Source organism: Molothrus ater, chromosome 5 (genome assembly GCF_012460135.2).
Source record: "Molothrus ater isolate BHLD 08-10-18 breed brown headed cowbird chromosome 5, BPBGC_Mater_1.1, whole genome shotgun sequence".
Lineage (NCBI taxonomy): Eukaryota > Metazoa > Chordata > Aves > Passeriformes > Icteridae > Molothrus > Molothrus ater.
Window position 1 is genome coordinate 1,886,164 of NC_050482.2, and position 26,007 is coordinate 1,912,170.

The 26,007-nt window shown below is 52.1% G+C and overlaps 1 protein-coding gene across 1 annotated transcript in view; it reads right to left on the reverse strand.

Annotated features, from left to right (window-relative positions):
- The window catches only part of LOC118698215 (collagen alpha-1(VII) chain-like), a 106,147-nt gene that overhangs the window by 74,311 nt on the left and 5,829 nt on the right, over window positions 1-26,007 (reverse strand). Inside the window, exons 2-16 of the mRNA XM_054514911.1 lie at window positions 25,443-25,524; window positions 20,134-20,273; window positions 18,126-18,309; window positions 17,408-17,567; window positions 16,647-16,740; window positions 15,476-15,649; window positions 13,861-14,015; window positions 11,524-11,653; window positions 9,020-9,136; window positions 8,360-8,515; window positions 6,953-7,069; window positions 4,412-4,558; window positions 4,139-4,258; window positions 2,353-2,511; window positions 48-176 (exon numbers count right to left, since the gene is read on the reverse strand). Coding sequence (XP_054370886.1) covers window positions 48-176; window positions 2,353-2,511; window positions 4,139-4,258; window positions 4,412-4,558; window positions 6,953-7,069; window positions 8,360-8,515; window positions 9,020-9,136; window positions 11,524-11,653; window positions 13,861-14,015; window positions 15,476-15,649; window positions 16,647-16,740; window positions 17,408-17,567; window positions 18,126-18,309; window positions 20,134-20,209 — 1,918 coding nt within the window. The 5' untranslated portion in view covers window positions 20,210-20,273; window positions 25,443-25,524. The remainder of the gene's footprint in view (window positions 1-47; window positions 177-2,352; window positions 2,512-4,138; window positions 4,259-4,411; window positions 4,559-6,952; window positions 7,070-8,359; window positions 8,516-9,019; window positions 9,137-11,523; window positions 11,654-13,860; window positions 14,016-15,475; window positions 15,650-16,646; window positions 16,741-17,407; window positions 17,568-18,125; window positions 18,310-20,133; window positions 20,274-25,442; window positions 25,525-26,007) is intronic.

The window sequence follows — 26,007 nt, forward strand, 5'->3', positions numbered from 1 at the left end:
GGGTCAGGAATTTGGGAAGGTGCCTGGAATGTCCTTTCCCTGCTCACCTTTTCCTGCTCCCACAGGGCTCCAGCTGAGTTTGAATTTGGTGGCAGCGGCTGTGGCACTCCAGGCCAAGGACAGGCTGGTGCTGGTGTGGGACGTCACCTTGAAGTTGGAGACTGATCCCAGAGGAGCTGCAGGACAGGGACAACATCAGGAGTGCCCTGATTCCTGCCCAAGGGCTCATCATTAATGAGTCAAAATTATATCGAAGGGTTAATGAGTCAAGATTATATTGAAGGGTTAATGAGTCAAAATTGCATAAAAAAGTTAAAAATGGCCTCTTTGCTTATCCTTGGTGTCTCCTCATCCTCAGCTGGAGAGACACCACTTTTTACTCCCTGAGGTCATCCAGGAGCACGTTCTGCCTTACATCCAGTGGGACCAAGGCCAGGCCAGGCCAGGGTGATGGGGACAACATCAGGAGTGTCCTGATTCCTGCCCGAAGGCTCATCATTAACGAGTCAAAATTGTATCGAAGGGTTAAAAATGGTGTCTTTGTTTGTCCTTGGTGTCTCCTCATCCTCACCTGGAGAAACACCACTTTTTACTCCCTGAGGTCATCCAGGAGCATGTTCTACCCAGATCCAGTGGGAGCAAGGCCAGGACAGGCCGGGGTGATGGGGACAACATCAGGAGTGCCTTGATTCCTGCCCAAAGGCTCATCATTAATGAGTCAAGATTATATCGAAGGGTTAATGAGTCAAAATTATGTCAAAGGGTTAAAAATGGTGTCTTCGTTTGTCCTTGGTGTCTCCTCATCCTCAGCTGGAGAGACACCACTTTTTACTCCCTGAGGTCATCCAGGAGCACGTTCTGCCCTAGATCCAGTGGGAGCAAGGCCAGGACAGGCCGGGGTGATGGGGACAACATCAGGAGTGTCCTGATTCCTGCCCAAAGGCTCATCACTGACATGTTAATTAGTAAAAATGGTATAGAAGGCTTAAAAATGGCCTCTTTGTTTATCCTTGGTGTCTCCTCATCCTCACCTGGAGAAACACCACTCCTTGAGGTGATGAAGGAGCTCGTCCTGCCTTAGATCCAGTGGGACCAAGGCCAGGCCAGGCAGTTCAGGGATCCATGGAGTCAGGAGATCCATATCCCAGTTCCCCAGGTGAAACACCTGCCCAGAGCTCTCCTGGCTGTGGAATATTCCCTGTTCTCTTCCCCACAAGGGTCAGATCATTTTCTCCAGGTGGTATTCCAGGGTTTCCAGTCACCTGCTGCCACTTCAGAACCTTCTCCAAGAATTCCCCCTCTGCTTTTGGATCAGCAGCGCTGCCCCTTCCCTGCTCCCAGGGCAGCCCGGAAGTTTGAGAGACAGGGACAAGGTTTGTCCATCACCTTTCCCTATTTGACACAAAGGGTTTGCACCTGCTGCCTCTTGCCCAGGGAATCTGATCTCCCGGAAGGATTCCTTTGGAATTATGGAATTCTTTAGGAAGGGGACAGCCCTTATCACCAAGCAGAAAGGACTGCACTAGGATGTCCCACCCTCTTCAACTTCCTATGGTTTCCTACAGCAGATTTTACCCAGATTTCCTATTTTTCACATTTTTTTTCAGATGGATCCTAACAATTTTGAGGACTCAATATTGGTGTGAAATTCAGGATATTTGGAAGACCAGTGAGTTCAGATTGGGCACTTCACCACTGGGGAGAGACTTTGGATGAGGGAGAGTGGCTTTAAACTGAACCAGAGCAGGTGGAGGTTGGATTTTGGGAAGGAATTCCTGCCTGTGAGGGTGGGGAAGCTCTGGCACAGATTTCCCAGAGAAGCTGTGGCTGCTCCATCCCTGCAAGCGTCCAAGGCCAGTTTGGATGGGCAACATGGGATAGTGGAAAATGTTGGAACAAGATGGGCTTCCAACCCTTCCAACTCTCCCAAACTTTCCAACTCTTCTAACCCTTCCAAACCTTCCAACTTTTCCAACCCTCCCAAACTTTCCAACCCTTCCTAGCCTTTCAAACTCTTCCAACTTTTCCAACCCTTCCAACCATTCAAACTTTTCCAATCCTTCCAAACATTTCAAACCTTTCCAACCCTTCCAAACCTTCCAACTTGTCCAAACTCTTCCAAACATTCCAACCCTTCCAACTCTTCCAGCCCTTCCAACCATTCCAACTTCTTCCAAACATTCCCACTCCTCCAGTCCTTCTAAACTTTCCAACCCCAACCAATCTGGGACCTTACAAACCCGAAGCTCTTCCAGAGCACAGGGACAGCCCTGGTCAGGGTCACACGAGGTCGAACCAGATACTCAGAGGTTACGTCCTGTAGCAGCTCCTCCATCCTGCCCCTGCTCTCACCTGTCCTGGCCGAGGTGGTGACGCCGGGGCCCTCCCCGGGGCCGAAGAGCACGGACAAGGAAATGACGTACTCGGTGTCGGGGGCCAGGCCGCGGAGCTGCTGGGACGTCACCGACCTGCCCAGGGACAGGTGCTGGGGACGGTCCTTGCCAAAGAACTCTTTGGGAGAGAAAAGAGAGGAGAAAGAGGCTGGAGAGCAGCTCCGTGGCATCCTGGGAAATGCACCGCGTTCCCTCGGCTGGAGGACACAAGTTACGAGACAATCCAGGAGGAATTTCTTCACAGAGGACACAAGTTCCAGGACAATTCAGCAGGAATTTCCTCATGGAAGACACCCCCTCCAGGACAATTCAGGAGGAATTTCCTCATGGAGGACACAAGATCCAGGACAATTCAGCAGGAATTTCCTCATGGAAGACACCCCCTCCAGGACAATTCAGGAGGAATTTCCTCATGGAGGACACAAGATCCAGGACAATTCAGCAGGAATTTCCTCATGGAGGACACCTGCTCCAGGACAATTCAGGAGGAATTTCCTCATGGAAAGGGTGGTCAGGCATTGGAAGGGGCTGCCCAGGGAGGTTTGGAGGGCCCATCCCTAAAGGTGTCCAAGGAACACCTGGATGTGGCACTTCCATCACAAGGTTGGGATTGGGCACAGGTTGGACCTGGAGGTCTTTTCCAGCCTCAGTGCTGCTGGGATTCCATGCGTCCACCAGGGCAAGGGAGAGTTTTCCTGTGGTTATTTATTTTGGAATTTTAACACCTGAACGATCCAAACCAGTTGAGAGGGACTGAATCCAAACCATCTCACATCCAGAGAGCACAGGAATCTGGGAATGCTCCCCGTCTCCTTCCTGGGCTCTCGCACTGTGTGGGGCTGGGGCCAGGTTGGTTCCATGTAGGAAAGACATTCTGTGCTGTTCTTGTGAGCCAGCAAAGGCTTCCTGATGATAAGGAAAGCCCCTTATCTCTCCTGGGGAAGACACCAGGGTTGTTACCATGGAGATGTGATGGAGGAGGGAAAGTTAAGAGATACAGACTCCAGCTGGCTCACAGAATGACTCCCTGATCACCCACTGAGAACTTTGTTTCTTTCCTACAACCAATGGGCAGTGAATGTGTCTGTTAAGTGAATGTAAATATCCTGACAAAGTATAAAAGCAACATGTTGCTGTAATAAATATCTCTTGTGTCACAGACATCTTTTATGAAAAATCCTTTCCTTAGGATTTTTCCTCCTGAGAAGCTGAGAGGCCTCAGGAACAAAATGTAAACAATGGTTATCTGCTGCTCTGGAATGCAACAGGTGGGTCTGTGATTGGCCCATCTTGGATGTTTGTAATTAATGGCCAATCACAGCCCAGCTGGCTCGGACAGAGAGCCGAGCCACAAACCTTTGTTATCATTCCTTCCTATTCTATTCTTAGCCGGCCTTCTGATGAAATCCTTTCTTCTGTTCTTTTAGTATAGTTTTAATGTAATATATATCATAAAATAATAACTCAGCCTTCTGAAACATGGAGTCAGATCCTCATCTCTTCCCCAATCTGAAAACTCCTGTGAACAGGGTCACACTCTTGCACCCTTCTGATGGAGCCGTGGCACTTTGTGCTGCGTCGTGCTCTATAACGACATCACCTCAGGGCCAGGAATAATCCCTGGCTTCAGCTCACGCTCTGGAATTGCGGGAGAGGCTGCTTGGAGCACTTCATGGGCTGGACCTGCCCCACTCCCAGCACTCCTGAGGTTCTCCCATTCCAGGGAAAGCAGAGGTGGATCTCACCTGGTGTTGGGCCCCAGGCCAGCCGGTAGCCGGTGGCTCCCATGACTGAATCCCAGGACACCAGGAGGCTGTTGATGGAAATCTCGCTCACTTTCAGCATCTGGACAGTGCTGGATGCCACTGCAGGACAGAAGAGATGCCCGGCTCCATCGAGGTCCCAACAGCTCCGAAGACGTCCCCAAACCCAACGATGCAGAGAAGTGACACCAGCTCTGCGCCAGCACCCCCCATGTCTGCATGGGCTGAGTGCCACCCCTGCTGCAGGACACTCACCCGTGGTGGCTTTGCCAGTCACCATCGGTCCCTCAATGTCCCCAAAGATGGGGTTGATGGTCACTGTGTGCTCCATGCCCGGCTCCAGCCCCTGGATCATGTAGTAGCTGTAGGAGCTGCCCAGGGTCACGTCCTGGATGCTGCCCTCTGTGAAGGGAATGGCGTACCCTGGCTCAGACACTGTCCCCTGGCTCAGACCGTGTCCTCTCCTTCCTCTCCTGTCCCCTGTCCCAGCTCCTGTCCCCTGTCCCAGCCTGTGTCCCCTGTCCCAATCCCTGTCCCCTGTCCCCACTCATGTCCCCTGGCTCAGCCCCTGCCCTCTCCTGTCCCAGCCTGTGTCCCCTGGCTCAATCCCTGTCCCCTGTCCCAGCTCCTGTCCCAATCCCTGTCCCCTGGTTCAGCCCCTGTCCTCCCCTGGCTCAGCTCGTGTCCCCACTCATGTCCCCTGCTCAGTCCCTGTCCTCCCCTGTCCCAGCTCCTGTCCTCCCCTGTCCCAGCTCCTGTCCTCCCCTGTCCCAGCTCCTGTCCCCACTCATGTCCCCTGCTCAGTCCCTGTCCTCCCCTGTCCCAGCTCCTGTCCCCTGTCCCAGCTCCTGTCCTCCCCTGTCCCAGCTCGTGTCCCCTGGCTCAGCCCCTGTCCTCTCCTTCCTCTCCTGTCCCAGCTCCTGTCCCCTGTCCCAGCCTGTGTCCCCTGGCTCAATCCCTGTCCCCTGTCCCCACTCGTGTCCCCTGGCCCAGCCCACCCTACCGGGACCACCCCAGGTGGGTGCAGGTGGAAATAACCCACATCCACCGGGAAGAGCTCAGGGATCACCGAGGCAACTCAGGATTTGCCAAAAACCAGGAAAACCCCAACCCGGGCATGTTGGGGTCTGGGAGCGACCCCATAAAGGTTCCACAGCCTGCCCAGCCCTGGTGACTCCGTGCTGGAGCCATCCTGCCTCCCCTGCAGGAGCTGAAGCCAGCGATGCCCCAAAGCCCAGTTTTAATGTCCTTGTTGCGGGCTAAACCCAGCTCAGCTGGGTGAAGCTGCCCAGCAGGAGAAGAGTTAAACCCGAATTCCTGCGGATCCACCCGCGATTCCCAGCGGCAGGCAGCAGGATGTGGAGGAAAACCTCCAAAAGAGGGAAAACGCCTTTCCCCCTTTGGTCACTGGATGGTGCCACGTCCCCATTTTCTGTTCCAGCAGCACCAGGAGCTCCATCCCCCTTTTCCCACCTGCTCTCCACATCCCCCACCTCCAGTTTGGTTGGGCTCATCTAATCCCGGTTTTAAAAGCCGGACGAGTAAAACCAAACCCCTCCCGTGCAGCAGGGTCCGGATCCCGTCACCACACCCCTAATCCCGGGATGGGATGGGGTTGGGGAAGCGGACCAAGGGGGGCTGCCCTTGGGATTTTCCACCCCTGGAATTGGGGTGAGCTGGTGCCGGATGCACAAGCAGCTGGAAATCCGGGGTGGAGGCGTTGTGGTTGTCTCCCTGTTCCCGCAGTGTCCCCATTCCCAGACAGAGCTCTGTCCCTAGCTGGGATATTGGGCACAGCAAACTGCTGAGGTTTGGGTTCATTACAAAGCCATAAAAGCTGGTTTATGTCTTCCCTGGGAAGGTTTTCCCCTCCTGGTGACCTCTGGAGCTGTTCTCCCACTTTTCTGGTGGAGATGTCTCCTTCCACCATAACCAGGGGAGCTGAGGGAGAGAAAAATGTGGTTTTGGTTCAAAGCCTGGGTGTCCTGACACCCCTGAGCCCCAGAAACATCCATCTCCCAAGGCCAAAATCTGCCATCAATCTGGAATTTCTCACTCCTGCTCCCTCTCCCAGCAGCACAGAAAATGTCTTTGGGTTCAGGGCAGGGGAAAAGCTCCAGCTGAAAAGGTGGATCTGTCTCCAAACTCCCAAATTTGCCAAAAAAAATGCGGATTCTGGGGGATGCAGCCTGGCTTTAGTGCTGCAGAGAGAAAAGCCACGAGCACAGGCACCTCTAGGCTGTCCCCCCAAAAATCACATACTCAGTTGTCCCCCCCAAAAAGGGGTGACCCCAAATACACTCAGGGCTGTGCAGCTCTGCAGGGAGGGCTTTCCCAGCTCCTCTCAGCTATTCCAAGGCTCCTCATGGAATAATAATTCCATGCAACAAGGTTGGATATCCACCAGCCTGCTCCATGCAGGGCCACAGCAGGAAATTTTGCATCCATGGCAGAGAAAACTCCACCGGTTACAAACCCCCCGCAAAAAAAATCCCAGTTCCCTCTGGACACAGATGGAATCCAATCCAATCCAATCCAATCCAAAGTGGATCCAACACCTTGGGAATTTCACAGCTCCCACCTTTCCATGACCTGCTCACTGATACACACCTCCAGCCCTGTTTGTACCTGCTGATGTCCAGGTGAGCCTGAATCCCACCCCATCCATACATGCTGATGTCCAGGTGAGCCTGAATCCCACCCTGTCTGTACCTGCTGATGTCCAGGTGAGCCTGAATCCCACCCCATCCATACCTGCTGATGTCCAGGTGAGCCTGAATCCCACCCCATCCATACCTGCTGATGTCCAGGTGAGCCTGTATCCCGTTGCTCCCCGGACAGGGCTCCACCGGGCCTGGAGCGTGTCCGTGGTCTCGTTCTGCAGCACCAGGTTCTCCACAGGCAGGAGCTTCACTGGAAGGAGGATGGGAAGAAAATTTCAGAGCATCCACTCCGCTGTTTGTCCATCAATGTTCCCCTGGCTCACCTGGGTGGAGGGAACACCTGAAGGGAGGTGGCCAGGTGGGACTGGGCTCTGCTCCCACGGAATGAGGGGCAGGACAAGAGGGAATGGCCTCAAGCTGTGCCAGGGGAGGTTCAGGTTGGATTTTGGGGAAAACCTCTTGATGGAAAGGGTGGTCAGGCATTGGAAGAGCTGCCCAGGGCAGTGGTGGAGTCACATCCCTGGAGGGATTTCAAAGCCACGTGGATGTGGCCCTTGGGGACATGGCTGGGGATGGTTGGATTCAGGGATCTTAGAGGGCTTTTCCGGCCTTAATGATGCCAAGAGAGGGATTTCCAGGAGCTCCTGCCCAGGGGCTGAAGGCATCTCATAAACCAGAGGGAGAACAGCCCAGTCTGTCCCTGTCCCCTGTTTGGGACCAAACAGCCTTGTTTTCCCTCCTGTTTAGCACCCACACTTCACAATCTCCAACATTCCCCCAAACTTTGGGATGGCACTGAGGATGTCCATGAGGGAAGAGTCAGGATGGAATTGGGAAGATCCTGGTGCTGGGGACAGTTGGATTCAGGGATCTTAGAGGGTTTTTCCAGCCTTAATGATTGATTGCAAGAGAGGGATTTCCAGGAGCTCCTGCCCAGGGGCTGAGGGCATCTCATAAACCAGAGCTGGAACATTCCCATCTGTCCCTGTTCAGGACCAAACAACTTTGTGAAGTGTGGGTGCAAAACAGGAGGGAAAACGATCTCCCACATTCCCCCAAACTTTGGGATGGCATTGAGGATGTCCATGTCCATGAGGGAAGAGTCAGGATGGAATTGGGAAGGTCCTGGTGCATGAGGGCACCAACTCTGAGGTGGGGACGGTTGGATTCAGGGATCTTAGAGGGTTTTTCCAGCCTTAATGGTTCCCTGAGAGGGATTTCCAGGAGCTCCTGCCCAGGGGCTGAAACCATCTCATAAACCAGAGGGAGAACAGCCCAACCTGTGACCATCCAGGACCAAACATCCCCAAGCACCAACTTTGTGAAGTGTGGGTGCAAAACAGGAGGGAAAACGATCTCCCACATTCCCCCAAACTTTGGGATGGCATTGAGGATGTCCATGTCCATGAGGGAAGAGTCAGGATGGAATTGGGAAGATCCTGGTGCGTGAGTGCACCAACTCCGAGGTGGGGACAGGACAGCTGGGGACAAAAGGGGCCAACCACGGTGGGGACAAAAGGGATGACCCCCCAGCTCTTACATGTCCTGCCCAGAGCAGCCACGGGCTGGCTCGGGCCCTCAGGATACACGGCGTAGATGCTGATGCTGTATTCCCTGTCCTCCTGCAGGTTTTCCAGCAGGTGGGAAGAGACATCGCCCCGCAGGATCTGCTCGAAGGTCACCCCGGGCTTGCTGGCTGCAAAATCGAGGAGAAAAGGGACGGTGAAGCCTTCCCAGGAGGATAAACCCCACCAGGGAGGTCATCACACCACGGAGGCGGCTCGGGGGCCTGGTTGGAGCCTCCCAATCCATGTGGTGGAATTCTGGCTGTGCCGTGCCAGCCCTCAGATCCCACAGAGGGGAGTGGGAGGCATCCCAAACTCATCCCAAATCCCCACCAGAGCAGGCACTTGGGAGGGAAAAACATCTGGATGTGCCAGGGCAAACAGGGAATTCACAGTGTCATCCTCAGCTTGTTCTTCCAAGGAAAAGTCCTTCCAAGGACTCTCCTCCATGCTGGAAGAACCACAATATTTGGAAATGTCTATCCTGGAACTCTTTCCAGAGTCATGCCAGGAGTTCACAGCACCTTCCCTTGGATCATTGCTCCTTATAAAGCAAACACCAAGAAAAAAATAAGAAGAATCAATTAAAAATGGATTAAAATTAATAAAATTAATAAAAAAATGATAAAACTCACCCCTGGGGATGTAGATCTTGTAGCCCTCCAGCTTGCCCAGGGGAGGTGTCCAAGCCACCCTCAGGCTGAAAAGCCCTTCTTCTATCACACGGAAATTGGTGACTGGAGGCACAGGAGCTTTGGGGACACAAAAACAGGGCAGAAATGGAGGTGGCAGTGCTGGAATGCTGGAAAAGATCCTTGGAAAATCTTTTGTCTTCAGGGACAGAGAGACACAAAGAGGAGAAGCACCAACTCTGGTTCCTTAAAACCAACAATCCCCCTCCCTACCAACTCTTTTTCCACTGGAAAATAGGGACAGAACATCCCAGGGCAGAAAGTTTGGGAGTTTTCTCTGGGAATGCTGTTGGGATCTGAAATATCCTTTCACAAGCAGAGGAAATCTCCCCTGGGCAGGGGAAACTCTGCAGTTCTTGCAGACTGGGCAGGAATCAAAGCCATGAATCAAAGCCTGCTTTGCTCCCACGGCCACAATTCCAAGGGAGAGGAGCCCATTTGGATCCAGCCAGCCACGGCAGACGGATTTATGGCTCCTGCCTCTGGCTTCGTGTTGGGGATAATAAGAGGAGAGATCAAATGGCTTTATTTCCACCCATAAAGACATTCCATCTTCTTGCTGGCAAGTACAGATGAGCCAAACCTCATTGAGGAGCTTTATTTATTCATCCTGTCAGAGACCTTCCCTCGAGAAGACAAACAATTCCGGGCGGTGCAGGGGGTGAGGGGAGGGAACAAAAGGCAGGGAGGGAAGGAAGGAAGGAATAATTCTTCACAAAACCCCTCGGGCAAAGCAGGATTGGAGCTTCATCCCGGGAGCAGAGTGGGATTAGTGAGCTCTGAAAATCCCTGAAAGCAGAGGTGATGAAAGTCCAGTCCCACTTTCAAACGTTCTCCTGGCATGTCCCCATGTCCATTCTTGGGAATGGAGATTCCTGCTTTTGGTGGGAACACCCCTCAAAGCCACTCCTTTATTTATTCATCCTGTCAGAGACCTTCCCTCAAGAAGACAAACAATTCCAGACATAGCAGGGGGTGAGGGAAGGAAGGGAAGGAAGGGAAGGAAGGGAAGGAAGGGAAGGAAGGGAAGGAAGGGAAGGAAGGGAAGGAAGGGAAGGAAGGGAAGGAAGGGAAGGAAGGGAAGGAAGGGAAGGAAGGGAAGGAAGGGAAGGAATAATTCTTCACAAAACCCCTCGGGCTAAGCAGGATTGGGGCTTCATCCCGGGAGCAGAGTGGGATTAGTGAACCCCTTAAACTGTGAAAATCCCTGAAAGCAGAGGTGATGAAAGTCCAGTGTCACTTTCAAACGTTCTCCTGGCATATCCCCGTGTCCTTTCTTGGGAATGGAGATTGCTGCTTTTGGTGGGGACACCCCTCAAAGTCACCCCTTGAGGGTCAGCAGAAGAGATTTGCCCCTGGACATTGGTCTGGGTGAGTGACATCAATCTCTACCTCAATAATTGGGGGGGGTTTTTTGCTAATTATATTACAATTACTTTAATATAATTACTATAGTATAATTACTTTGATGAAGTGCATGGTTCTGTCCTATCCTGGTAGTTTTAGTTTCTCTACTGTTCAGTAAATAATTTTGATTAAGATCTTTTAATCTACTCATTTATCATAAGAAATCATAAATTTCAACATAAATTTTATATAATCTAAATAAACCTGGTTTGCCATCTTTAATCCCTGGACAAAGTTCAACCACACCTCTATAATTCCTTAGATTTAATGCATTGACAGCCTGGGGTTGGGATTGGATCCAGCCCCATCCAGGCTTCCTCTTGGAGGAGTTTGGAAAGCCAAGGAGCTTCCTGCACCTCAGGACTCAATGGAAGCTTCTCTAATAAAATTTGAAGCTCCAAACCCATGCCACCATCCATCCCTCATCCATCTGTCATCCATCCATCCATCCATTCCTCATGCTTCCATCCCTGTCTCCATCCCCCTATTCATCTATCCTGCTATCCATCCCACCATCCATTTCTCCCCTTCCTCGTCCATCCATCCCACAATCCATCCATCCATCATTCATCCATCCATCAATTATCCATCCATCAATCCTCCCCTCATTCATCCATCCATCAATTATCCGTCCCTCATCCATCCATCAATTATCCGTCCCTCATCCATCCATCAATTATCCGTCCCTCATCCATCCATCCCTCTGTCCCTCATCCATCCATCCCCTCCGTCCCTCATCCATCCATCCCCTCCGTCCCTCATCCATCCATCCCCTCCGTCCCTCATCCATCCATCCCCTCCGTCCCTCATCCATCCATCCCCTCCGTCCCTCATCCATCCATCCCCTCCGTCCCTCATCCATCCATCCCCTCCGTCCCTCATCCATCCATCCCCTCCGTCCCTCATCCATCCATCCCCTCCGTCCCTCATCCATCCATCCCCTCCGTCCCTCATCCATCCATCCATCAATTATCCCTCAATCATCCCTCTGTCCCTCATCCCTCCCTCAGTCCCACGGGGCTGGCCCAGGGGACACTCACCCGTTTTCCCTTTGGTGGCTGCTGGCTCCCCGAGGGCCCCTCCGTAGCTGGCCCTCACCGTCAGCACGTATTTGGTGCTGGGCTTCAGATCTGTCACCAGCACCGTGGTGGTGTCCCCGTCCACCTCCATCTGCCACACAGGGGGACAAGGGACACCGGCGTCACACCCACAGCAGAAGATCAGGCCACCCTCCACACCTGCTCGAGGTGACTTCCAGGAGCGGGAGCCTCTTAAAACCCTCACCCAGATGTTGTGATCCTCAAATTGTGGAATAACCCGGGAAATAGAGCGTGGAGAGTGCATTAAGGGTAAAGGTGATCTCAAATTCCTTTGAAGAAAATGAAGGGAAAACAACCAAGAAAGTTCCTTTTTAAGCTCAGAGAAGGAATTTTTGATGTAACCTGAGGGCAGGAGATGGAAACAGAACTTCAGGATCTCATAATAACAGGGAAAACACAGAAGCTGCCAAGGATGATCATTCCAGTTAAATACAATTTTAATAATTAATACAATTAATAATCTCCGCCTTAATAATTTAAGCTTTCATAGCTTTGTTCTATTATTAGGAATCAAAGCTTTTAGGGCAAGTATCTTCTGCCCTTCAATGTTACTCCCAAACTTTGTGCTGTGTGGGATGAGCTGGAGCACACGGCAGCATCCCTCACACAAGGACATGGAAAATCCCAAAATCCACGGAGATCTCACCAAAATGAACAGCCCTGGCAGCAGGAGGAGCAGGAGATGCTGCCAGAGAGGCTGGATGGGATGGAGTGGTGGCATCATAAAGGCAAGGAGAGAAAGGATTGGATATCGGGAAGGTTGGGTGCCACCCCCTAACCCAGCATGACCTCCCAAAATTGGGAGCTGGAACCCAGTGCTGGGAATTGTAACTGGTGAATCCCACGGGGGATCCACACCCATGGAGGATCTGCAGCTTCATATCAATCCTCAGGAATTCCTGCCAATCCCGCTGTGCCCAGGATGGCTGAGGGATGAGGCTGAAGGATCCAGGATGGCTTAGAGATGTGGTGCCACCTCCTAACCCGGCCGTGCCCTCAACATGGGATGAACCCCCAACTTTGGGAACTGAAACTTACGGATCCCATGGTGGATCCAAACCCATGGTGAATCTCCACCTTCATTCCAGCCCTCAGGAATTTCCACCAATTCCATTGTGACCAGGATGGCTGAGGGACATGGTGTCACCTCCTAACCAGGCTGTGCCCTCAACATGGGATGACCCCACAACACTGGGAAAGGAAACCCAACACTGGGAACCGAGCCGCAACACTGAGAACTGAAACTGGCAGATCCCATGGTGGATCTACAGCTTCATGTCAAGCCACAGGAATTCCTGTTGATTCCACTGTGCCCAGGATGGCTGAGGGATGTGGTGTCACCTCCTAATCAGGCTGTGCCCTCAACATGGGATGACCCCACAACACTGGGAACTGAAACTGGGGGATCCCATGGTGGATCCACACCTTCACTTCAACCCTCAGGAATTTAAACCAATTCTGTTGTGACCAGGATGGCTGAGGGACATGGTGCCATCTCCTAACCAGGCTGTGGGATCAACATGGAAAAACCCCACAACATTAGGAAAGGAAACCCAGCTTTGGGAACTGAAACCCAACACTGGGACTGAAATTGGTGGATCCACACTTTCATTTCAACCCTCAGGAATTCCTGCCAATCCCGCTGTCACCGGGATGGCTGTGGGACATGGAGTGACCGCCCAACTGGGCTGTGCCCTCAACATGGGATGAACCCCCAACATAGGGAACTGAAACTGGTGGATCCCATGGTGGACCTACAGCTTCACTTCAAGCCTCAGGAATTCCTGCCAATTCTGTTGTGTCCAGGATGGCTGAGGGATGTGGTGTGACCTCCTAATTGGGCCGTGCCCTCAACATGGGATGAACCTCTGGATGTTGGGAACTGAAACCCGACATTGGGAACTGGACCTCAACACTGAAAACTGAAACTGGTGGATCCCATGGTGGATCCACACCTCCACTTCAACCCTCAGGAATTCCTGCCAATCCTGCTGTGCCCAGGATGTCTGAAGAACATGGTGCCACCTCCCAACTGGGCTGTGCCCTCAACATGGGGTGACCCCACAACATTGGGAACTGAAACCCCAACACTGGGGACTGAAACCAGTGGATCCATACCTCCACTTCAACCCTCAGGAATTCCTGCCAATCCTGCTGTCACCAGGATGGTGACAGTGTCACCAGGAGGGACATGGTGTCACCTCCTAACTGGGCTGTGCCCTCCGCATGGGATGACCCCACAACACTGGGAACTGTAACACGGGAACATGACCCTACCTGTCTCTGGTGCTCCGGCTGCCCTGGTGGCAGCGAGGGGTGGACGTGGATGTGGTACCCTGTCACCCTGCCCGTGGCTGCCACCCACGAGAGCCTCAGGGAGCTGTGGCTGTGCTCGCTGACACGCAGCTCCCGAGGGCCCAGGATCTGCTCAGCTGCAAGAGCACAAAAGGAAGAGTTTGGATTGGATTCCACCACGTGTGGAAGTTCGTGGATGGAGTCAACGCATTCCACAAGAGAAAGCCATGGGTGTCACTCAGGTTGGGAGAACAGGGACACCTGGGGTCTGTTTCCAGACAGGAGATGATCCAGCAGGAATTTTTTTTTTTTGGCCAGTTTTTCAACAGCACAAATCAAGAAACCAAAATTTTTTTTGGTTACACTTCCCCAGTGAACACCTGGTTAATGCAAGGGGCAGCAGCTCCTCCCTGCCCTACTCCTTCCCAACACTGGAGAAATCTGCCAGGAAGCTTGGACTCTCCATGGAATGTCCCAGGAAGCCTAGATTTTCCATGGAATGTCACAGGGAGCCCTGAAGTGCTGCAGAACCACAGAAGAGGCCCAAAAAAAAAAAAAAGAAAGAGACCCTTTAAAGCCTCAGGTGAAGTTCTCCCCATTTCTACCCCAAGCTTTGAACTCAGCTTCTCATGAACTCCTGAGCCAAGAAGGGGCAGGAATTCAGTGCCATCACCTCTGGATTCACTGCAGTGTCAGGATCTCTTTGGAAATATATTTGGAGATGTCTTTTTGGAGACCTCTTTGGATCTTCAGCAGGGAATGGAGTTCTTCCTCAGACCCCAAGCTGTGCTGCCAGAATTCCCTGTGACAATCCCACAATGAAATACCCCAAGGAGCAGAAATGCTGCTCCATCCCATCGCTGCTCCTTTTGTTTGATCCAGCAGCAAAATCAAAAAATAGGGATACCAGGATCTGATATCCCTTAAAAAAAAAAAATCAAAAAATAGGGATACCAAGATCTAGTATCCCTTAAAAAAAAAAAAAATCAAAGAATAGGGATACCAGGATCTGATATCCCTAAAAATATCAAAAAATAGGAATACCAGGATCTGATATCCCTAAAAAAAATCAAAAAATAGGGATACCAGGATCTGGTATCCCTTAAAAAAAAATCAAAAAATAGGGATACCAGGATCTGGTATCCCTTTAAAAAAATAAGAAAATAGGGATACCAAGATCTAGTATCCCTTAAAAAAAATCAAAAAATAAGGATACCAGGATCTGGTATCCCTTTAAAAAATAAAAAAATAGGGATACCAAGATCTAGTATCCCTTAAAAAAAAAAAAATCAAAAAATAGGGATACCAGGATCTGATACCCCTAAAAAATAGGGATACCAGGATCTGGTATCCCTCAAAAAAAAAATAAAAAAAATAGGGATACCAGGATCTGATATCCCCAAACAAACCATGGAGAGGCGGCCACAAGAAAAACACCCAGGACCACTGTCCCCAGGCAGGAGCTGGTTGCTCCTCTGGGATCACCCAACCCCTCCAGCTCCCTCAGAGGGACGTGGGAAGTTCATCCCCGTGGAAGCACACCCAGAGGCTGGTTTAAGCAGATGGAAAGCAGGATCAGGGGAGAACCCGGACACACCTTGCACCCTGTGCTTGACAGGACGTGGTGGCTCCGAGGCGGTGAAGCAGAGCCTCCGAGAGAGTTTGGGAGCCACGTCTGGGAGCAGCTGGAAATCCTCCACGTGAAGCAGGTGCTCCGCGGTGGGATCTGAAGCAATCCTGCCCAGCTCGTTCTTGTCAGCATCCTTGATCCCTAGGGGAGGGAAAGAGGACATCAAACACCATCCACGGGGCAGGCCAGGCTTTGGAAAGGGGGAGCAACGTGCTGGGCTTTGAGTTTGACACCAATTTTGGGTTGTGCTGCCAAGGAAGAGGAGGGAAGAAGGAATGGAGCCTCAAGATGGAAGGGGGAAGCAGAGGAAGCCTCTTCCAGCAGGGAAAAGAGGTCAGGATTTCTCCAGAGGTGCCATAGAGATGTCTCAGTGCCGGTAATGGGCTGAGAGGTGGGGAAAAAAGGAACAGGGCAGGATCTGGCCTTGTCCTTCCCATTGGGTACAGAGACATTCCTACGCTGATTTGGGATTTTGGGAGGCTGTTTGAAAATTCCAGGGTCTTCCTGTGGTTGAAAAAAAAAAAACAAAAAGGGGGAACAACCCACCCAACAAACAAATCCTTCCCCAATTTCCATCTTGCATTGGTTCAAATCGACCTGGCTGCTCTTTGTATCAAAATCCCACCACCATTCCTGTCATTCCCTGGGATATTTGGGGAAGGGAAGGATTTGGCTGGTGGAATTTCACTCTTGGGGATGGGGGGAGCAGTGGAATCCTTCCTCATTCATGGAATTATCCCGAGGGACATTTTTGAGTCAATCTCTGAGTCCCTTTAAGAGAAAACTTCAGAAGTAAAAGCATTTTCAATTTTTTTTTTCTCTAAATGTGACATCAAAACATTTTGACTTTTATGGAACCATTTATCGAACCCTCTCTGAATTCCCAAGTGGCTTTGACAGGTACAAAATCACAGATTCTCACTGAATAAATCAGTTTTTAACAACAACAACAACAAAAATATCCAAGAACACAGCAATTTTCCTGGACTCGCGGGAAAGGCTGAGCCTGGGGATGGGAGCAGTTTTCAGGAAGAGGGTGTGGTGAACCAAGAATGGTTCCTGGGGAGAAGAACGAGGGTCGGTCACACAGGAGAAGAACGAGGGCTGGTCTCACAGAGGACTTGGTGGCCACACATACCCACAGCAAACACTGTCACCCCCCCATCCTGCAGGATCCGGGCTCCCTCTTCCACGGAATCGCTGGATTTCCCATCCGTGATCAGAACCACCGCCTGCAAGGGTTGGGATAACAGCCAGGCAAGAAACGGGTGCGACATCAGGGGGGTCACAATGGGAGCTGTGGGGTTTTGCATCCATGAAATCCCTCTCTCGGAATGAAATCCTTCACAAACCCCACACCTCTGAGGAGGCTCCCATGGAATCATTGCCATGAGCTGCTCCTCTGAGGATCTTCCCTGCAGGGCCCTCCTGCCCTTGGTGTCTCATCTCTGCTTGGGGCAGGAGCTCCAGGAGGAAATTCCTGCTCCAAGCAGGGAGAGGATTCATCCCTACAAGTCCTCGTGAGCAGCTCTCAAAAGGTTTGGATTGGACACTAGGAAAGAATTCCTCCCTGTGGAGAGGGACAACTTGCAAGATCATGGAGCGCTGGGAGAAAGTGGGAATGGCTTCCCACTGCCAGAGGGCAGGGATGGGTGGGACCTTGGGAAGAAATTCCTGGCTGGGATGGAATTTCCAGAGAAGCTGTGGCTGTTCCTGGATCCCTGGAAGTGCCCAAGGCCAGGCTGGATGGGGTTTGGAGCAGCCTGGGACAGTGGGAGGTGTCCCTGCCATGGCAGGGGTGGCACTGGATGATCTTTGAATTCCCTTCCAACCCAACCCATTCCATGATTCTGGGATGACCCAGCTGCTCCCTGGACAACGCCTCGGGAGCTCGCCCACCTTTGCTGCCTCCCGTCTCAGGGTGTCCTGGTGGGCCAAGGCCTGAGCTGCAAAAGCCAGGGCTGAGCCTGTTTGGAGGCTGCTGCCTTTGGAGGAGAGATCCTGAGCTGCATCCAGCCTTTCTCTGATGGTCGCGTAATCTGTGAGCTCCACGCTCATCCTGGGAATGGGAGATGGGGGAATAAAGAGCAGGGGGTGCACTGAAAACGGCCATAACCAGCAATAACATTGAAATTTACTTTTTTCCAGTTGCCCAGAGAAGCTGTGGCTGCCCCTGGATCCCTGGAAGCGTCCCAGGCCAGGCTGGATGGGCCTTGGAGCGGCCTGGGATAGGGGAAGGTGTCCCTGCCCACGAAAGCTGGAATGAAATGGTCTTTAAGGTCCCTTCCCACCGAAACCATTCCATGGATTTAACTCATCCCAGAAAGTTCTCCTCACAGTGGCCAGGGGAGTGCAAGGAATGAGCCCCAGATCCTGGTACCACGACCAAGGACCTAAAGCTTGGAATTTGGGTGTTAAACCCATCCTTCCTGCCCTGAACTCGGAATTTGGGTGTTAAACCCATCCTTCCGGCCCGGAAAGAATTCCCTGTGGCGAAGCACCTCTGGTTGGCTCTGCTGAGGGTCCAGCTCCTGCTCAGAGGTTCCCCAGAGCTGCAGAAGCTCTTCACCCACGAGCTGGACCCCAGAGGTGGCTGGAGGAGGATGCTCAGACCCACCTTGGTGTCTCCCCATACAGAGCCAGGCCCAGCTGGACTCCTCCTGTCCGCGTCCCCGCGCTCTCGAAGGACCCGGCCACGCTCCTGATGAAATCCTGGAGCAGCCGGGAGCTCTCCTTCCCTGCGCTTCCCTCCGAGTGCCCCACCAGGAACAGGACCTCGGCCACCTCTGCTGTCCTGCAGGCTGGGGGACAAGAGGGACAGACAGGGAGGCTCGTCCCACACCATGGAGTGAGGGACACCCCCAGAACCGCCCGAATTTCCAGGACACCCAAGGGAAGGAGACGGAGAGACCATTCTTCGGTGCTTCCCAGAGTGTTGTGTTCTCCTTAATTTCCTCCTAACCCTTCATTTGGATGTTCGGACCCAGGAGAAGCTCCTCATCCAGAGATGCCCCATCTTGGGAAGTCTCCAGGGCCAGGACAACCCAGGACAGTGGAAGGTTCCTGTCCATGGCAGAGCTTCCTCCGTCCATGCTGGTTTTTGAGAGGCTTCCTCACCCCACCCTCATTTGCATCCGGGGATAATGAGGAGGAAAACAACAAATAAGGGATTCCAAAGGGTGGGATGGTGCCCTTTCCCCTATAAACATGACAATCCCAGCTCATTCTGGGGGCTTTCAGTTTTTTTATTTTTTTTTTTAGGGGGGCCAAAAATTTCCCAAAACCTCAGAATTCCTGCTTGGATCAGGCACCTGGAGCTGTCATGGGAAATGTGAGATGTTAAAGATATTTGGATTGGTACCTTCTGGAGGAAATCCCACCCTGGACAGCTCTATCAATCACAGGGGGATAGGGTGGGAGTGGGAATTTTCCATGAACATCCCGTTCCATTCATCACAGCTGTGCCAGAGACATCTCCAAACTTTGATTTATTACCCTGCTCCCAGCCCAGAATTAAACAGCACCAGAGTCAAGTTCCTTGGTTAATTGATGGACAGCAGCTTAATTAAGCTAATTTCCAAGCTGATGCTGAAGATTCCATTAACTCCTTGTTGAATTTAATGGATCTAGATGGATCTGAACCTCCAAACCAGGGGGTTGTTGGAAAAAGGAGGATCCCACCCAGCCTGGGATAATCCTGGGAACTCTGGGGGATGCTCCCAAGGATCTCCCCCCATGAGACCAAAAATACATCCATGAGGCTCTTCCCTGGAATTCCTTTTCCTCCTGCTTTTTGGATCCAGCCCCTCATCCCCAAAAGGTCTTTGTGGGCCTGCATGGAGCTGGGGAGGTGAATCCCTGTGCCATCCCAACTCCCTAAAAACCAGTAGAAGGATTCAAGGCTTCCTTGAGGTTTTCCCTCTCCCATTTCCCATGTGGTGGCTGGAACCAGGTTTTGGAATTCAGAGTGGATTTGTTTTCCCTTTCTCCCCACTTTCCTCTGGAGCAGAGGCAGGACGCTGAGCAGAGCCCTGACCTCTCCATGAATCCCAGAGCAGGAATTCAGGCCCTGAATTCAGGCCTGAATTCAATCCCAGGGCAGGAATTCAGGCCCTCAATTCAATCCCAGGGCAGGAATTCAGGCCCTCAATTCAATCCCAGGGCAGGAATTCAGGCCCTCAATTCAATCCCAGGGCAGGAATTCAGGCCCTCAATTCAATCCCAGGGCAGGAATTCAGGCCCTCAATTCAGGCCTGAACTCAATCCCAGGGCAGGAATTCAGGCCCTGAATTCAATTCCCGAGCAGGAATTCCTCTGAGGATCTTCTCTGCAGGGTCCTCCTACCCTTGTGTCTCATCTCTGCTCGGGGCAGGAATTCCAGGAGGAAATTCCTGCCAGCACAGGGAGAGGATTCATCCCTACAAGTTCTGAATTCCTGCTGAGGTGCTCTGTTATCCACGCGATCCCAACCCAGGAGGATCCTGAGCAGGAATTAGAGGCACCACAGCTCCACCCTGACAGATCCATGAGTGGATCCAGGAAAATCTGCTTGGAAAAGGGATTTTCCTCCCCGAAACGCCCCAGGTGCCGCACCCGTGGTGACCCAGGTGTCACTTGTCACTCACCTTCATGAGCAGCCCCAGCTTGGAAAGGCCCCGTGGCCACCACCAGGACAAGGATCTGGATGTGGGCACACGACATTTCCCTTGGGAAGCAGCTCCTGGGAGTTCCTGGAAGCCAGCACAGAGCCTGGAGAGCCCCTCACCTGCAGAGGGAAAGAGGTTGGAGCTGGGGCCACCTGAGGGTGACGCTCCCACCCACCCTCAGTGCCAGGAAAAGCTTTTCTCCTGCTGAAAAGGCTCCTCCTGGCTTGGAAAATTGGGATTGAAACCCATAAATCCTTGAATTCCTTCATTTCTTCTCTAATGCTGAGAGTTCAGCTTTGCCCCTCCTTTCCCAGTATCAACCTGAGGCAATGAAGCCCAAATGGTAATGTTAGTGGTGGGATAAAAGCAGGAGAAACTTCCCGCTTCAATTAATCTGGGAGAAAAAGCCTGGAAAATCAGATTTCAGCTGCATCCAACCCTGATCTCCAGGCTCCTAAATCCAAGATGAACCTGCTTGAGGATGCAGCCCACCATGCCAGAGGAGTCTGGAATTTTGGTCATTCCTGGTGGTTTAAGGGCTCCCCAAAACTGCTGCAGAATTCCCCCTCTGGAAAACAGGGAATTCTCCCTGTGGAGCAGAAGTGGTGCTGCCAAAAGGAATTTTATTCTTTTTTAATGGGCAATCAAATGTTCTTCTCCTGCTCCGAGCCTCACCTGCTCCCAGGTAAGCATGGACAACTTCCAAGGTGGAAATTATGGATTGAGGGAGGGGAAAAAAAAATTCTCAATAGCTTCATCCAGCTTCACTCTTTTCTAGGGATTTCATTCCAATTAACACCAGGGATTAATGAGAATAAGGAGTCCCTCTAAGATTCCTGTGACAATGAAGGTCCCAGGAGTTTAGGAAGGAGGATTTCAGCTTGGAACCATCCAGGGGAAAAGCAGGGAAACACCTGGTGAGTCCTGGGAATGACATCCAGACTCTCCTCTCTTTTTTCCTGCTCCATGGTGACTCCCCACAAATCAGATTTTCACACTGAAAACACCTTTTTAAGCTAAACTTAGAGGCTTTTCCAAGCAGAAAATTCCAGCTGGGTGTTTCTTGGGAAGATGATCTCCAGGCAGAACCTTCCTCCCTCTCCAAGAAGCACAATTTGAGGGAAAAAAATGTTGGATTTGCCCATGGAGCTGCTGCAAACAGCAAGGGAGGGGTTTGGTGCCCTGAGCTCCAATTCCTGCAAGAAACCCCAGGAGAGGAGGGAAGACTTGGGGTGGGTGACTCCAAAGGGGAATTTTGTTGGGAATCACCGCTCATCAGATAGATTAATGGAATAAAGAATGGGATATCTGCAGTTTTGTCACGTGGGGCGTCCAGGGGGGGATGTTCGTACGTTTGTTTTCCCTTAAAAAAGGTGGAATGGGATTATATATTCTCAAAAAGGGAATATCTCCAGGGAAGCAGGATCCATGGCCAAGGAGAGGGGGGGGGGGGGGGGGGGGGGGATCTGTGGGAAAATCGTTGGATTTGAAGGAGGTGGGGGTTAAAAAAGGGTTGGGAAAGTGATGGATGAAGAGATTGAGTGCCTGGCTGGCAGCCAGGGCTGCGGCGCTCCGGTTCCTCCAGCTGGAACTTTTCCAGGTTATTCACATTTCCAAGTGCTCCTGAGGGGAACAGGAGCAGGGACAAAGGAAACAAAGATCCCAAAGGTTCTGCATCCCCTGGTCTCGGGATCTCCAGCTGGTCAGAGTGACCCCAAGGTCAGTTAGAAAGTCTCTTTTTCCATTCTGGCAGTCGAAGAAGGAGTCAGAGCTCTTCTGTTTTCAGTCTCAAGGTTGTTCATTGTTTCCTATCTATAAAATTCCTTCTCTGGCCTGCTGAGGTCTGTCCAGCAGGTGTGCATTATTTACCATAATTCCCAGTACCTATCCCCCATGTTAGACAGTGCGCTTCTGCCCTAAACCAATCCAAAAGTGCCAACATCACCCAGACAATGGAGGCCAAGAAGAAGAAGAAGGAGAAAGGCTGGACGTGCCCAGATTCCTCCATCTTGCCCCCTGAACCCCCATGCTAAAAACCCCAAAATCTATTTTTCACCTTGTGATAAATTCACTATCATTCTACTGAAACTTTCACGGCTTGTAATCCTTCATACAAGGTTGGGAATTGTTTTTTCCAAGGGCTAAATCAAAGGCACAGGGGGGTCTTGGGCTCTGTGCCAGGGTCTCTGAGCCCCCTGGGCAGGGCTCGGTCCCTCCAGGGCAGCCAGAGGAATTTCCTGGGTTCCCACACCCTGGGAGCCTCCTGGGTTTGGGGCAGGGGAAATTCTCCCAGCTGCTGTTTCCCTGGCTCCAGATTCGCTTTTGCTGGGATAAGGACATGGAAGGAGGCAGCGAGGAGAGTTTGGGCATGGAATTCCCACGTTCCCATCTCCTGACCCAACGCCCCGGGGCCAGGTAGGCACTGGATGGGCTTTAGAGTCCCCTTCCAACACAAACCCCTGAGTGATTCCCTGATTTCTGGGCAGGGAATGGGAGAGGCTGATCCAGAGGCACCCCCTGCCCAGTCAGGAAGAGATTCCCCCAGGCCCTGAGCTGGAGCCAAGGGTCTGAACCCAAATCTCTGACTTTTCCCATTAATTTAATTATTAATTCCACGGGAAGGTGAGGCCTGAGGTGAGAACATCCCACAGCTTCAGCACCACCTGCGGATCCCAAATCCCAAAGAGTCACACTCCATCCGTCCGTCTGTCCCCTGCTCCCCTGGGTTTTCCCACTCCAAGACAAGCCATGCTTGGGAAAACTGAGTGAACCCAAAAGGACCAAATGACATCCAAAAAGGACCAAATGACACCCAAAACCCCAGTGATCCTAAGATTCCAGTGATCCCCAAAATGACCAAATGACACACAGAAAGGACCAAATGACACCCAAAAATCCAGTGACCCCAAAAAGGACCAAATGACACCCAAAAAACCAATGATCCCAAAATGCCAGTGATCCCAAAAAGGACCAAGTGACACCCAAAGATCCAGGGATCCCAAACATCCAGTGACACCCCAAAAGGACCAAATGATGACCAAAAATCCAGGGATCCCAAAAGTCCAGTGAACCCAAAATTCCAGCGACACTCACTAAGGACCAAAACCCCAATGATCCCAAAATTCCAGTGACACCCAAAAAGGACCAAATGACACCCAAAAGGGCCAGGACATGCCCCCGTATCCCTGTGCCAACCCTCCAAACAGAACCTCCAGCCCTCCCCGAGGATCCTTGGAGCTGCAGGAAAACTGGGAAGCTCCAACATTCCCCCGTCCCCTTCCCGGTGCATTGACCACAGGAAGCAATTCCTGCAAATTCCACCCCAAACCACAAAGAGCCTCAAAGACTTCTGAGACATTCCAGGAATCTTCTCCTGGTGGTTGATTTCCTCCTCTCCCAGGAATGAAAACCATTTCCCTGCAATTCCTTATTGCAGCAGAATTCCCGTTATTTTGGGGCCACGATGGAGAGCAGCCAAAAAAAAAAAAATTAAAAATTGTGAATCAAAATGAAATTTGTGGAACATCATTCCAGAATCCACAGGGAATTGCGAGGGGATCTCAGTCCCCACCACCACTGGTGCTCCCAGGGCAGGAAAAGCTGGATTGGGAAAGGAGTAAATCCACGGCTGGGTGTGGATTCTGAATCCATTTCCACAATCAAACCTGCAGCAGGAAAGGAGAATTCCACCCTGGAATTTGGGAGTTCCCCAGCCAGGAATGGCCCCAGACCAACCCCTCCTGCTGCTTCTCCCACATCCCACCAAAATATCCATTTTGTTGGAATTACAGCCATTCCCAGGGGATTTGCTCTGTTGTTGTCCCAGCTCTGATCCAGGACTTGCTTCACACAGAACAAGGGAGATCAGAGGGAGAATCCATCTCCTCATCCCACTGGTGGAAGTTTTCTTGGGATCAGATCCTGCCCACTCCATGCTCAGACCCCCTGGATGCATCAAAGGAGCAACAGGAATTGGATTCTTCCCAAAAACACCTCAAAATACCCCAAAACAAAACAATAGAACTCTGGCAATGCCGATGGGGCTGAAGGAGCATTGGGGCAACGCCCTCGGGAACCTGGTGGGATTTTGGGATTTGGGACTGAGTGGCACTTGGGTGACCCCTTCCAACCCTGGGTATTCCATGGTGCTCTGGAATCTCCTTCCCAGCTCTCCCTGAGCCGCGTCCCACCAGGGCAGGGGAGAAGTCATCCCAAAATTCCAATCCCAGACAGGTCTGGGGCCCCTCAGGCCCTTCTGGGGCAGCACCAAGGGATTGAGATCCTTGAAATTTGATAATTTGAACCAAGGGGCTCAAATTGGGCAGTGCAGGCGGAATCCGCAGCTGCTTCTGCCTCCTCATCCTCCCCATTGGGAGCTGCTGCTCCTCAACCTCTTCTTCCTCCCCAGTCTCCCTGTGTGGTGCTTCCTCATCCAGAGCTGGTTCCTTCTCATCTTCTTCTTCCTCCTCTTCAGAAGCTGCTGCTCCTCATCCTCCTCTTCCTCCTCATTTTCCTCACCCGGAACTGCTGCCTCCTCATCTTCACCTTCCCCCAACAGGAGCTGCTGCCTCCTCATCTTCATCATCTGGAATTGCTGCCTCCTCATCTTCCTCATCCCTTTGGAAACTGCTGCCTCCTCATCCTCCTTACCGTTCTTATCTGGAGCTGCTGCCTCCTCATCCTCTTCATCTTCCCCATCAGAAGCTGTTGTCTCCTCATCCTCCTCTTCCCTCTCCCATTGGGAGGTCCTGCCTCCTTATCTTCTTCATCCTCCCCACTGGGAGCTGCTGCCTCCTCATCCTCTTCATCCTCCCCATCAGAACCTTGCCTCCTCATCCTCCTCTTCCTCAGGAGCTGCTGCCTCCTCATCCTTCTCATCTGGAGCTGCTGCCTCCTCTTCATCTTCCCCATCAGAAGCTGTTGCCTCCTCATCCTTCTCTTCCTCAGGAGCTGCTGCTTCCTCTTCCTCCCCATCGGAAGCTGCTCCCTCCTCTCCCTCCTCAGTTTCCTCATCCGGAGCTGCCGCTCCTCATCCTCCTCTTCCTCTCCCTTGTGGGAGCTGCTGCTGCTTCCTCTTCCTCCTCTTCCTCCCCCGGCCCCTCTCCCTCCTTCCCCTCCGCAGTTCTTTAACTGCACCCTGAGACTGAAGAGTGGCAAAAAACCAAAAAAACCAAAAAACCAACCAAACAAAAAAAAACCCCAAAACCAAAACAAACCCAAAGCCAAACCCCTGGAGACGGACAAACAGACGCAGACAGACAGACGGACGGACGGACCGTGCTGCTCACCCGGCGCCGGCTTCTCCCCCTTCCCAGGAGCGTCCCGGGGCTCCCTGCGCCGGGAATCCTGCGGCGGAGAAACTTCCAGGGGCTGGGGAAAAGCAGGAAAGCAGGAATTCTGAGGCGGGAGGAGGGGCTGCTCCAGGCGGGCTCCCCCCTTCCAGCTGCCCTTCCTCACCTGGGACGGACGGACGGACAGACGGACGGACGGATGGACGGACGGAGAGAACGGGGCAGGCAGGGGATGCCACCCCGCGCGCTCCGGGCAGGAATGTGGGAATGGAAAGGGGGGGAGAAAGGGAGGGAAAGGGGGGGGGAAAGAATTAAAACATTTTTACCTCGTGGGCATAAAACGATGATAAAATAACTGGGATGTTTGCGAGGGAAGGGGCCGGAGCGGGGAAAGGGGGAGAGTTTGTTCCCAGGGAGATGAAAAACTCCAGGTATCAGCACCTGGAGAGGGTGGAAAACAGCGGGCTTGGGGGGAAAAAAAGTGATTTATGGCAAAATGTGGGAGCCTGACGTTGCTGGGGGGCTGGAGTGGGGGCGGCACAAATGAAATCCTGATTCATCT